General features: G+C 43.8%; 1 protein-coding gene across 1 annotated transcript in view; it reads left to right on the top strand.

The window, feature by feature from the left end:
- Nucleotides 1–11,764, top strand: part of PTPN21 (protein tyrosine phosphatase, non-receptor type 21) — a 31,240-nt gene extending 19,476 nt beyond the window's left edge. The window contains exons 11-18 of the mRNA XM_010190455.1: nt 199–283; nt 1,223–2,688; nt 4,504–4,641; nt 7,013–7,234; nt 8,643–8,771; nt 9,081–9,315; nt 9,843–10,003; nt 11,507–11,764. Coding sequence (XP_010188757.1) covers nt 199–283; nt 1,223–2,688; nt 4,504–4,641; nt 7,013–7,234; nt 8,643–8,771; nt 9,081–9,315; nt 9,843–10,003; nt 11,507–11,635 — 2,565 coding nt within the window. The 3' untranslated portion in view covers nt 11,636–11,764. The remainder of the gene's footprint in view (nt 1–198; nt 284–1,222; nt 2,689–4,503; nt 4,642–7,012; nt 7,235–8,642; nt 8,772–9,080; nt 9,316–9,842; nt 10,004–11,506) is intronic.
- Nucleotides 11,765–14,118: the final 2,354 nt, after the last annotated feature.

The raw sequence follows: 14,118 nt of genomic DNA, 5'->3' as shown, positions 1-14,118 counted from the left end.
CTTACATTGCAGATTTAAAGAAATGGTTTAAGACTAAGACTTTGTATCTATTATACATTATATATATGATGTTTCATTTTATATATGTGTGTGTGTGTGTGTGTGTGTATATATATATTTATATCTATAAATCTTCAAGACTTATTTTTAAACCAGATCAGGAGGTTTTAACTAACAATAAGATGCTTCCTTTCTTAGCCCAAGCCTCAGCCTTATATGATGCCTCCACCACCTCAGCTGCATTACAATGGTCATTATACTGAACCATATGCATCCTCCCAAGGTAAGTTCATTAAATCTAGGTCCACACTACACAACTTTAGAAGGTAAAAGCTGTAATTTGCGTTTTACAGGTACTTTAGCTAGAGCTGAATAAATTCATATAGTGAATATGGCATAGGTTTGTACTGCAACACTCACTGAAGTGTCTGCTGGTACTCTAGGTGTGTAGGCTGATGTGAAATGTGGGATACGAGCAAAGTGAATTATGATAGCATATACAGCTCTAGAATGGTCCCTTGTGTGAGTTTAAGCTGCCATGTTTTAAGGTACCAGACTGGTACTTTATGGCATTTGAGATCCTTGTCAATATTGATCTGAAAAGTCGTGGCTCTTTTCTTTCCTTTTTTTTTATTGTTACACGTGATGCCTTCAGTTAACAAAGTTGCTTTCCAAAAGAGCTTAATCTAATCTCTGCAGAGTTACCTCAGCTCTGATAGGGACTTTCCAGTCCTACAAGTCAGCTGGATTTAAAAATACTCAACTCACTGGTAAGGGAATAAGCCCATTTTCCATCTAAATAGAGTTACACTAGTATTCATGAGGATACAGGTCTATAAATTCAGGATGTAGTGGAATTGTTTCCGATAGTGTTGAAATCATTGCTGGACACAGTGAAAGTTGTGGTGCTTTTCACTTGCACCTACACATGTCCTATTTTTGAACATTTTTTTCGCAAACAAAAGAATTTTTGATTGTCAGCAGCTTCGTTAACATAAGTGTGGCAGTGATTCTGGTGAACTTGAAGAGTTAAATCACGAAAGGCTTCTAAAGCAATGACTTAATTGTTCTCTTCTGAGGCTTTTCCTTCTCAATTCAATACACAGCTAAGAATAACGGAGACGTTTAAAATGTCAAACATTGGTTAGCTGCCTCTTAATAGAGAATGTCTTGGTTTGATGATATCTTGGATGTAAGCATTGCTCTTAAACTTTACTTTCAGATAACCTCTTTGTGAGCAGTCAGAACGGCTACTACTGTCACTCTCAGACTAGCTTGGATAGAGCCCCTCATGACTACAGCGGTCGGATCCGCAACGGTAGCGTCTACAGCGCGCACAGCACAAACTCCTTGAACAACCCACAGCATTACTTGCAGCCGTCCCCCATGTCCTCTAACCCAAGCATCACTGGAAGCGATGTCCTCCGGACTGATTATGTCCCATCACATAGGCACAGTGCACTAATACCACCTTCTTATCGTCCCACGCCAGACTATGAAACTGTGATGAGGCAGCTCAACAGGGGAATGGTGCACACAGACAGGCAGAGCCATTCAATGAGAAATCTTAACATCAGCAATTCCTACGCTTACAGCAGGCCCGATGCCTTAGTTTACAGTCAGCCTGAAATACGAGAACACGCTCACTTCACTTCCCCGCAATCGAACCATTATCCGTTTAACCTGAACTACAGTTTTCACAGCCAGTCCCCCTATCCCTATCCTGCTGAGAAGCGCCCAGTTGTTGGGGCAGTCAGCGTGCCCGAGTTGACGAACGTGCAGCTCCAAGCTCAGGACTATCCAGCACCAAATATAATGAAGACCCAGGTCTATCGACCGCCTCCCCCGTACCCGTACCCCAGACCTGCAAACAGTACTCCAGACCTGTCCCGACACATCTACATCAGCAGCAGCAACCCAGATCTTATCACGAGGAGAGTGCATCATTCGGTGCAGACGTTTCAGGAAGACAGCCTGCCTGTGGCCCACTCTCTCCAGGAAGTCAGTGAACCTCTCACATCGGCACGCCACGCTCAGCTGCAGAAAAGGAACAGCATTGAAATAGCAGGCTTGACTCCCGGCTTTGAAGGGATAAGGATTAAAGAGAGGACCATGTCAGCTTCTGCAGCAGATGTGGCTCTTCCAAGAATTATCTCAGAAGGGTCACAGCCCAACATTCTGATAGAGAGAACAAAGCAGAAGGAGAATGAGCAAGAAGAAGGTGTGAACTGTGATCATAAGAAAACCCTTTCAGATGCCACTATGCTGATCCACAGCAGTGAGGAAGAAGAAGAATTCGAAGAAGAGAACAAGGCTGGTACAAGTCTTTCTCCGCTCCCTGAAGATCAAACCCAACTTTCATCTGTTATGGGTGGCTATTCTCATGATTCAGTATTGAACTACCCCTATAGCTCTGTTGCTTCGCCCGCTGGCCCTTTACATATTCTTGAGCCTAAATTACATATTACAGAGACAGAAAAGAGAATGAAAGATATGAGCCCTGTTCATTTACTAGTAGAAAGCCAGGTGCAGAGAAGAGGGGAAGGACTGCTTACTCCATCCATGTCAGAATCTGACCTTACAACATCAGGGAGATACAGAGTAAGGAAAGATTCGGTAAAGAAGAGACCTGTGTCCGATCTGTTGTCTGGGAAGAAGAATATTGTGGAAGGCCTTCCCCCGCTAGGTGTAAGTGGTTGTTACTCCTTGGTTTGGGTTGGTTTGAGTTGTTCAGTGGCAGTTGTGTGGGGTTTTTGTTGAGTTTGTCGGTGTTTCTGTTAATCAGTGTGAGATGCTTTTAAAACGTGTGAACTTAAAGCTTGACCTTTATTTTTCTGTTTTTCCCTGATAATCTTTGCTTAGCTCTTTTCTCTCCTTCTCTGCCATGTATGAGTTGTGTTTGTGTATTTGTCCAACAGAAAGCCAGCTGGTGCACCTAACCTGGCTAGCAGCTGTAGAAGCTACTTTAAAGTCAGTTCCAGATCCTACATTCTGCCCTGCCTGTCCTTATGTGGGACAGAAGCAACTGCTTCCATTCCACTGCCAGCTTCCTCTCAGTGAAAAATCAGATGGAGCTGATGGTTTACTTTTTTTGGTTCATTTGCTTTCTTCCTCTGAGCTAACAGAGGGACCTGATGCGTTAGGCAATGGATTCTCTCCTTGCTTTCTCTTCTTTGCCCCAACCCTTCCCCTTTTCACAACCTTTCCCTTTTGCCTTGCCCTCTACCTCTTTTTATCTGAATATTTCTTGCTTGCCACATCTTTCTCCTACTCCCATTTTATGAAGTAAATAGTGAACAACCGCAAGTTTCACCTTCTTTGTAATTCCCACTTCACAGAAACATCAAGATCTATGTGGGACTGTGCAATTTCACTGGCACTCCTCACCACTCACATTGTTTAAACTTGTTCAGTTACCTATAGTCCATGGCATATTTCAGGTGCTAATGGAGGACCATTCTTCTTATTATTCTGCCTTTTTAAATTGGTTGTTGTTACTTCACCTGGCTGAGTTAGTGGCAAATCGTTTCCTGCACAAATGGGCCTGCAGTGAAACTGTGTAAGTTCCACTGGTGTGGTGACTGTCATAGCTGATGCTGCAAAAGCTAATCTGGAGTGAGCTCTGTATTTAAAGTTACTCTTCTCACAGTTTTCTGTGTCAGATGTCCTGTACATGGAGCTGTACACAATGAAATGAACCTTCATCAAGCTTCCATTAGGCTTATAATTGTGTATGTTTTCCAAATCTCCTTCCTCCTGTTTGTTACCTGGATATAGGGGAAAAAGGTACCACGTTTAGGCAATCACTTAGTATTTTGTTCTCCAAAAGATACATTATCAGACTCTGTGTGTCTACCAAAAATCATACCCTGCCTTTTCCTTCTGGTAGTTATGAGCCGTGGTTTGACCCATGCACCATTTGTTTGCCTTCCCCCACAGTGGGGTTGGGAGAGAATCAAAGGAAAAAGAGAAGCAGCTCATGGGTGGAAATAAGAGCAGTTGAATGATTTCATGTTTTGTGTGTGCAGTTTGTTGCAGACTTAGTCAAACATTTAACTATATCCAAATATCTTAAAGGTATATGCTCATTTTTGTGCCCACTTGCAGGGAAGAAAAGTGCCTGTAAACTGAAGAGTCTAGTAAAGAATAATCTTTATCTATTTCTGGGGTTGGAAACTGATTCCAGTTCTGTCCAAGAATGTAAATTATCCAGAGTCGTCACCTCACACCCTCAGTTGTGAGCTCTGTAGGGAACAGTATTTGTCATTCTCGTGCAGTTTCATTAACCTGTCTGGAATGAAGACAGACTTGTGTTGTGTCCTTGCAGGGATGCAGTCCCACCACCCTCAGCTCGCTGCAGCGCTTATCAGAAAAGGAAAGGTCAGGGCTGTTCGCAGAAGGGGTCAGAGAAGGATCCTTTGCTTCATTGAACTCCTCTGGTTTCTGCTTCACAACTTCATCGGATATATAAGAATATTTACAGGTTTAGCTTTTCTTTTGCAGGGTATGAAAAAGAACAAAAGTGATGCAAAGAAAATAGGGCCCCTGAAGCTTGCTGCCCTGAACGGCCTGGCCTTGACGAGAGTGCCCCTGCCAGCCGAGGGGAAGGAAGAGTCAACGAGAGCAACCAACGATGAACGGGTACGCTGGGGTTTTTAATGCTTGCTTTCTCTTTCACACTGCTGGTTTTTCAACATGAAATGCATATGAGTGGTGCTTTGTGTCGGCTTAAAAATGCTTTAGATTCAAAGCAGCTCAAATACTGAGAATAGGAACAAAACGAAGTATGAGACTTCTGATTGCTGAGTCATTGCTAGAAGTGTTGGGTGTAACTCAGGTTCTTCTTTTAGACTTAAGATGACACTGATTCACATTATAGTTTACCCTTTGAACATATAGGAAGCAAATGTAATAGCATGGACTGATACACTGTTGTGCCAAGTCTTTCTGTTTTCTCTCCTAATCTGTGGGTTTTCTAGGCTGAAAAACGTATGAAAATTAAAATTCTGAGTGTGAGATTGAACTCAGTTGTAATTATTAGTAAATCATACAATTTTTACAATAGATTTTGAGGTTAAATTGCATCCCCAGCTTGTGCAGATAGTATTTATCTATTTTCCTCAAGTGAATCCCTGGACAAATACGGATGGAAATTGTGCGGTCTGCAGAAATTTAAATTCAGTGAAAGATCTCAGATCGCTGAGAGGACATCGGGGTCTGGAATCATTCTTTGCAGAATACAGGACTCCATTTGCTTGCGTCAGGGTAACCAACGTCACTAAATGTACTTCAGCCTGCCTTGTATATCATTAAATGTGTGCAGGAAATTGAGGTACAGTCAATGTGCAGCCTGTGAAGGGCTGTGTAGATCAGTGCTGTCAGCACACGTCTGACCAAGGAGCAACAGGATACAGCAAGGTGTGCAGTGATAACTGCACCTTCTGCCAACAGCAGTCTCTAGAATCTGGTTCTGAGCATGGCAGGGTGTCCTCAGCCCCCCTCTAGCTCAATTTATTGACACTCACTGGGCAGGGTTCGGAGCTGAAGGAACAGTCCTGTTCTCACCAGCTGCAGTTTAATGAGTCAGGCCACAAAAATTGGTTGCAGGTCACCCAGTAGAAAGTCAGCCTTGGAGTCTGAAGGCTTGGACTGAGATCCATAGGAGGAAAACTTGTTTAATTTCAACGCAATTGAAGTTCTTTTTGAGCTGGGTATACACTCCTTAAAGATGCTAAGGGACAGAAATTAACGTTGTGTTATCAAGATACAGTTCTACATTTAGTCTGTGTTGGTTATTCCTCTTACAGCCATCCATCTCTTCCTGGACTGACCTGTGTTGTATCATCGTTCAGCTAGGTCTGCCCAAAGTGGTGAGGCAGAAGAAGAATCTATAAAGTCAAAGACACCACACTGCATTTTCTCTTTGGGCAGTCATGTAGAGGCAGAATTCACAACACAAAATGGGAGTAATTCTCAAAGCAGTTGAGAAGAGGCAATGCAAAACAGACGTGACGTGAAAGAAAGTCCAGCCTGCAGATATTTTACGAGATTGATTCAATGCCTGTTTCATTGCTGAGCTTCGTGTTGTTACCAGTTTAAATGAGGGAATTTAGCCTAAAGATAATGAAGGAGTTTGTACAGTGGATGTATTGATTGCGAATTGCGTAAGGTTGAGGTTTTACACCTTCCTCTGCCTCGTTTGGCACTGCAGTTATTTGACACAAGACACTGTTCTGATCTGATACCGCAGAGCAGTTGCTGTGAGAGGCTGGGGACATGTGACATAGATGAAATTTTCTGGCTAAAATCTTACATATTATTCCTCTAATTGTTGTTGGCAAAGAGATGCTGAAATTCCAGAAGTGTCTTATGATTTAGAAAGAGCTTGGTTTCGAAAGAATAAATCAGGGGGAGGAGGGGGAGAAGGGAGCAGCTTATTAAATAAAACAGATTGAATTATACTGGCAGAAAAAATCCAAGGTTTTGCTGCCGCATGCAAAGTTTGCTCTCTTCAGCCAAAGAAAATGTGAAATATTGGAAGTGAGTAATTAGTTCAGTGGCTGAGGCAAGTGTTTTGTTTCACAGCTTTAGAGTTTTTCTCCATCCAAATGACAAAGTTGACTCTTTTCTTATTATAAGGTTAAAGGAGACCTTTCCAAATGATGTAATCTAACGAATATATATTGAGCAGAGCGATTAATGAGTATGTCTTGTGCAGTTTGTGGTATAGCACAGCTACCTGATTTGGCTGAGTATTTCTTTGCCCACCTGGGTTGTCTCTGTAGAAACTATGAAGTATTTTTCCTTCACCACTGGTGTCCACAGTCTTTATGACCTAATGAAGTGTAACAGACTTCTTAATTTTCACTTGAAGAAAATTGCTTCTGATTATTCTGGTGTGTTTATATAAACATTAATAGCTGGAAAGCATTGACTCCTTCATGAATCCTGTGTTAAAATAGACTGGCCCCAGGATGTGACTGTGTGTGCTTTCCTGTGCTCTGTCTTCCAGTGTAAATTTCTGGAGCAGCGGTTAGAGCAGGGGATGGTGTTCACTGAATATGAGCGCATTCAGAAAAAGAGACTTAGAGATGGTGAGTGCTCAATAGCTCGGCTTCCCGAAAACGCTGAGAGAAACCGCTTCCAAGATGTCCTTCCCTATGATGACACCAGAGTAGAGCTAGTCCCAACCAAAGAAAATAACACGGGTTACATCAATGCATCTCATATCAAGGTGAGAGAAACACTGTTGGGGAAATGTTGTCCAGTTCATGTGGTAACTGGAAATAGGTTTGTCTGTCAGTTTTGGTTTGGCCAGATGAATGAGAATCCCTCCGTATCTCTCTCCTTCGCTCCTGTTGCAGAGGTTCCTTTGGGAAAAGGAGGAACCTGTTCTTCATATTACCCAGAATAATGGAGGGTAAATTATCAGAGAGGTCGTCGGCATTTTGCTTCTGCACTGATCTGCTGTCTCCTTTCTCTCTCTGTCTCCTCTCTGTGGACTGGTGTTAACAGAGGGCATGTCCATTCTTCCCAGAGTTAAGGAGGCAAATAGCTTTATAACAAACTGGGATCCTTTGCAATGATTGTGATGTTTTTGAACTGCAGTAACAATCCTTATTATTTCTTCCATTTCTGTACTCTCAGACTAGATCCACAACAGGCAGTAAGGTGGCTCCCAGCTGAAGCTTTTTTGGATGCTTAGAGGAACAGGTGGAGCCTGGGGGAAATCTGATCTTTCATAGTCTTCAGTTTCCCCCTTTACCCTCTTTAAACTCTGTTTAAAAAGTGAAGAAGTTGCAGTGGGACCTCAGGAGCCTTCAAGGCAGCTCATTCATTTTCAATGCATTTACCTGCTTGAAGTGCAGCTCCAATTGGCTTCATACTTTCTCTGCAAGAGTTGAGAACTTCGAGTAGCTCTTGTAGTTGTGTTGCTGTCTTTTTTAAAAAGATCTGTTTGTACAGATGATGTGGTACCATAACTTCTATACTTCAGTAACTCTTCTGACCGGCCTCAAGGAAACATCAGCTATCTCTAGTGTGTATCATGGCATTTTTTTCAATGCATTTACCTGCTTGAAGTGCAGCTCCAATTGGCTTCATACTTTCTCTGCAAGAGTTGAGAACTTCGAGTAGCTCTTGTAGTTGTGTTGCTGTCTTTTTTAAAAAGATCTGTTTGTATAGATGATGTGGTACCATAACTTCTATACTTCAGCTTGTTCACAAATGTTCAGTAACTCTTCTGACCAGCCTCAAGGAAACATCAGCTATCTCTGACCTTCTAGTTGTATAATGGCATTTACAGCACCAGGGTAGGAAAGCTGCTCTAAACCTGAATTGGCTGGAATACCTTAAATTCACTGAAGAGAACGTACTCACTATGTACTTACTTTTACATTATGCTTTAAATGTAAAATACATTCATTTAGCTCTGTGCCTGTATAATTGTAAACATGGAGTCTCTCCTGTATCTAACATGTCAAGATGCAGCTAAAAATTGAGAGGCAGATCTAACTCAAGGCGGGTTCCTACTTCTGCAGTGCTGCTGTCTGTTTTCCTTTTGTGCACCTTCAAATGCACGACTTAAGAACTGGGGAAAGGGAATTTTCAGTAGTGACTTATCTAATGTCTTTCTTTTACAGATCTCTGTTGGTGGCATAGAGTGGGACTACATTGCTACGCAGGGCCCTTTGCAGAGTACGTGTCAGGATTTTTGGCAGATGATCTGGGAACAAGGGATTGCCATCATAGCTATGGTGACGGCAGAGGAGGTGAGTATAAACTGAGTCAGAAATCCCGCAATGGTTTTGGTATGGTCTGGTAGAGGAAGGGAGGGAGTCTTTGCTCCAACAAGAACACCAATCCAAGATAAATTTCTAGTGACCCCTTTGCCCATCCTGTCTTGCTTTTCATGACAGAAAGATGCAATTTTGCTGACTTTTCGCTGGAAAGTTGGTTTACTCAGTGAGAAACCATAACACCATAGCAGTATTTAACAGAGGAGAGATACAGCTGTTACGGGAGCATTGGTTGCTTGAATGTTCTCATGCATCCTGTTAAGCAAGTGTTTTGCTTTCAAGGAAAGCGGGCGAGAAAAAAGTTTCAGATACTGGCCACGGCTTGGCTCAAGACACAACACGGTGACGTACGGAAGATTTAAGATCACCACGCGATTCCGTACAGACTCGGGCTGCTACGCAACTACGGGTTTGAAGATTAAACATCTCCTCACAGGACAGGAGAGAACAGTTTGGCACCTGCAGTATACTGACTGGCCAGAGCACGGCTGCCCAGAGGATTTAAAAGGATTTCTCTGTAAGTTCTATTTAATAGCTTTGTTTTGGAGTTGGTTTTTGTTTTGGTTTTTTTAATACCTCCTAAAGTGGCTGCTCTGTGTGTTTTAGCATTTGCTAACCAAGCATTCTGCTGAAATAGGTTTCTTCACACCAGCAGGAGATACTGAACTATGTTTTTGGCAGGACTATACCTGCCAGTTTGCTAAAGTGACTGTTTATGTCTAAAGCCAAATATATGAGTTAGTAAAAAGTCATGCAGATTAAAACCTAACTGCATCACATACTACACATTTGAGTGTGTTCCAGCAGTAACAAGATGACCACAAGCCAATCTGGTGGGTAATAGGGGAACAAGGTAAGGAAAGCCTTACGGGAGTGATGATCTTCATAGATCTGCATTGCTTTGGTTGGGATTTATACAGCATGTCATTTTTCTGTGGGCTGTTTGTTAAATTGCCACTTCTCTGGTGGTCATGCAGTGTGATAGCACGGCTAATGGGGCTTCATCTCCTAAATTTGTCATTCTTATCCTGTTGAACTTAATAGCCTACTTGGAAGAGATACAGTCAGTGCGGCGCCATACGAACAGCACTGCGGATCCTAAGAACTCGAATCCTCCTGTGCTGGTACATTGCAGTGCAGGAGTAGGACGGACAGGAGTGGTCATACTGTCAGAGATCATGATCGCCTGCTTGGAACACAATGAGGTGACCTGTTTTTCTTTCTCGTGCTTTAAATAATGGTAGGTAGTGGAGGAGTAAATAACCTGCCTAATAAATCGTTTATGGCTGTTCATCTGAGCTTGCCTAAGATGTGGCCTTGGGAAGAGCCCTAACAACTATGGTTGAAAGAGCTCTTGGCAATTCAACAGAAGTTAATAATAATCTCAAGTTGCCCACTTGCACACTGGGTACTGAATGTTCATTTGGATCCTTGACTACATAAGGTGTTGAGTCACTGAGTGGAACAAGGTGTGCCCTAGGCTACTAAAGCATATTTCAGGATTTCGCCTTGACTTCACCTTTTTTACTTCATGCGTTAGTTTTAATGGATAATATTCAAGCACATGCTCTCTAACCAGTCTCTGTGCTTGCTATTAAATATTTCATTCCTAAGTATAGTAGTATTTGCAGTATCAGTCTCAGCAGAGGACAAAGCAGTAGTTTAATAGAATGAAACCTGGTCTTGGCAGCTTTTAGCCCAAAGTGAACAGTTGTAAAGTGCTTATTAATAATGTAATATGCCAGCTGAGACTCAGAAAACTGATTGTTTCGTTGTGTATCCCTGTCCTAACCCACATGGCAGACTTTTGCAGCCATTAGATTTGTGAAGACCCATACCCCAGGAGATAGGCGAGCTTAAAATGATGCATATTTCACAGATGAGAAAGCTGAGGTAGGCATGGTCAGTGGAGTAGTGCAGTCCATACTGCAGGCACGGGCAATGACTTGTCAGAGCTGAACTCAGAGCAGTTCATTCTGCCCTTAGATCACTGGTACTGCTCTGAACATCCTGCTGAGAAAGATGCCCTTGAGCCAGCAATGTGCCCTTGAGCCAAGAAGGCCAACGCCATCCTGGGGTGGATGAGAAGGGGTGGGTGTAGGGCAGAGAGGTTCTCCTGCCCCTCTGCTCTGCCCTGCTCACACCACAGCTGCAATCTTGTGTCCAGTGCTGGGCCCTCAGCTCCAGAAGGACAGGAACTGCTTGAAAGAGTCCAGCAGGGCCACAGAGATGCTGGAGGGAGTGGAGCATCTCCTGCTGAGGAGCGGCTGAGGGAGCTGGGGCTCTTGAGCTTGGAGCAGAGGAGACTGAGGGGTGCCCTCATTCCTGGGGATCCATTGGGAAAGGGCAGTGTCAGGAGGAAGGAGCCAGGCTCTGCTCTGGGATGGCCAATGCCAGGACAAGGGGCAATGGTCCCAAGCTGGAGCACAGGAGGTTCCAGCTGAAGATGAGGCCAAACTTTGTGAGTGTGAGGGTTATGGAGCATGGCCCAGGCTGCCCAGAGAGGTTGTGGAGTCTCCTTGTCTGCAGACACCCAAAGCCCTGGCCGTGTTCCTGTGTGACTGCTCTGGTGACCCTGCTCTGGCAGGGGTTGCACTGGGGGAGCTTTCCAGGTCCCTTCCAGCTCCTCATATTCTGTGGTTCTATGATGCTATAAGCCAGTCCCCTCACTCACGAGTCACTTGCAATGGTTTGTTCTCCTCCTCCAGATGCTGGACATCCCACGGGTGCTGGACATGTTGAGGCAGCAGAGAATGATGATGGTGCAGACGCTTTCGCAGTACACCTTCGTCTATGGAGTTCTTATTCAGTTTCTCAAAAGTTCTAGACTCATATAATGCCTGCCACTTCCTGAGGGACACTGCAAGAGTTTACAGCAAGAAAATTATGGCTGTCTGGGCAGACCTGCTCCCACCGGTGTTTTCTTCCCAGGATGAACCACACAGTTACCTTTTAGGGCTGGTATGTGACTGTTAAACGCCAGTCAGTTTAACAGTCCCTGCAAAGCAGGATCTTCGCTGGACTAAATCCTTCCCATGTTCAGCTGCAGTCGTATTAGGGAATGGTTTCACTTGCACTGGTCTGCAGTACTTGCATACGTTCTTTAGAGCGGTGTTACTCTGGGCAAAACAAGTATCCTATGGGATGGAAGTACACGGCACAATTTAACTGACACTATGTTTTAAAACATAGCTGTTAATTGTGTGAAAGCCAAAATCCGTAGGTGCACATGGGGTGAGAAATCTGCTCCTTGGGAATGTCAAGGTCTTATGCAGTTTCATTCTGCTTTCAATTTTATATTTAGTGTAATACATCTGTATTTTTTAAAATGAACTTTTGGTTTCCTCTGGTTTACTCAGCAAAATTAGCAGCTCTTAGATATTGTAAGCTGTTGCTTTAAGGACAGTTATTTTTATATTCAGCATTTTTTTAATTAAAAAAAAACCCACCACAGCCCACGACTTTTTAAGCAGCATGAGGAGAAGACTCGCAATGTCATGCAGAAAGTTCTAGGGGAAGCTGTTGGTAGTTGCGGTGCCGTGGGGTAGAGCTGACAGCTGAAAAACGATGGTAACTTCATGGAGCAGAGGCATGGTTACCTACTGAATTGTCAGCAACGAGCAGGGGAAAAACCTGCAAGGTTATCGGAAATAGATGAAAGAAAGTACATATTCAGTATTACTCACGTATTTAGAGGACAGTTTGATTTTACTGGCTGAAATCAAAGTGGATGCAAATGTTTTAAGCACTTTTTTTGTTTTGCTCTGTTATTTATGTAGTTAAACATGGAAGCTATAATCATGCGTTGTTCCGTATGGTAATGTACCATTACTAACCTGTTATTTGAGGAAGAGCCTTTTCAGTTGATGGAGCGAGAGAACCAAAACTGGCGTGAGAAGGTGCATGGGGGCGAGGTGGCAGTGATGCAGCACGGCGGAGGCGTGGCAGCTGCGATTGTTGGTTTACACAGTGCGAAGACGACCATTAAAAACGTTTATTTCCAGCCAAGAAAGCCTTTAAAGCGCTTGCGGTTTCTGCAGAATCCTCCAGATTATTTGGTCAGTACCAGGACACATTTTGCTAATGCCGTGCTGCGCTGCGATGCCGGACGTCGGCAGGAGCCGTCTGAGAGCACCCGCTCCGAGAGGGTGTGAGGGCTCCGAGAGGTAACCCCGGAGGCGTGGGTATTTCGGTAACTGTGTAGGTGGCTGAGTCAAAGGCCGCGGCACGGACCTGGGGCTGAGTTGTACCTTTGGTCGCTTCCTTTTTGTCCCCCGGCTCTGGTCTAATGATGATCCCTAAATAATCCTCTGTGGTTTGCAAACGGGGACAGCGTGGCCTTGCCTGCTTTTTCAAGTGTTTGAGATGCCGAGTTGAGAATCCCTATCCGAAAGTGAGCTGTTAGTCTGTAGAAACCTGGTTTAACTGAAAAAGCCCTATAGCAGAGCAGTCTGCAGGCGTGTTGAAGTGTCCGTTTCCCTGGATACCTGCTGAGCAAAATGGGGTGAGACTGAAGTCCTATTATCACTGGTAAACTGAGGTTATTTTCCTGAGCTGTAGCCAGGATTTGGAAACTGCTATAAATAACTAAAACACCTTCAAAACAATGATTGTCTCCCAAGACATTCATTAATAATAATTAATAGGCTGCCTCCGTTTCCTCTGAGATAAGCTACTTCCACAAAGGAAAACACACGGCCCAGGTGGCATGGTGCAAGTGTGTCACTGTACAAAACGTGGTACCTTGGTGTGTTTGGGCTGCTTTGAAGCTGTCTGAGTTGTTCTGCTCGCAGGAGAATATTTCAGATGGGGAAAAAAGTGTTCACTTTGTAAACAGGAAATGCCTAGGAAGTGTTAATGCCACATGTAGAACTGGAAGGCCAGAGGAGACCACTTACTGGAGACTGATTCTGTACTTACAAATCTTGCAACAAACCAGTTTGACTGATCTCTGGTAACAGAAGTAGTAAAAGAGGCAAACACTGATCTGTGTCACGCTGTGTTTTAAAGGCATTGCTGCCTTCTGACACAGTTCACTTCTCTCTTCAGAAACATTTGTGAATGGGAAGGTGTCCTCTAAAACGTAGCTTGCACCGTTCCCGTTGGTGAAGCCTGGAGGGTGATCTTCATAGCCTGATGCCCACAGCTTCTATTGCAGACAACCACAACTTGGTTTTTAGCTGTCCAGCCGTCACTGGGTCAGAACATCAGCTGGGAGGCTTTAAGAGGCGCAGTTAAAACAAGCAATTTAATCCAAAGCTTACGGGATTACCTGAGGTGGGTGAGGAAATGTCTCTCTTGGCTTTCTTTCCTGTTTTGC

This window comes from Mesitornis unicolor, unplaced genomic scaffold (assembly GCF_000695765.1).
Source record: "Mesitornis unicolor isolate BGI_N332 unplaced genomic scaffold, ASM69576v1 scaffold12558, whole genome shotgun sequence".
In the NCBI taxonomy this organism is placed as follows: domain Eukaryota; kingdom Metazoa; phylum Chordata; class Aves; order Mesitornithiformes; family Mesitornithidae; genus Mesitornis; species Mesitornis unicolor.
Note: the sequence above shows the minus strand (reverse complement) of the source record. Positions and strands in the feature narration are given on the sequence as shown.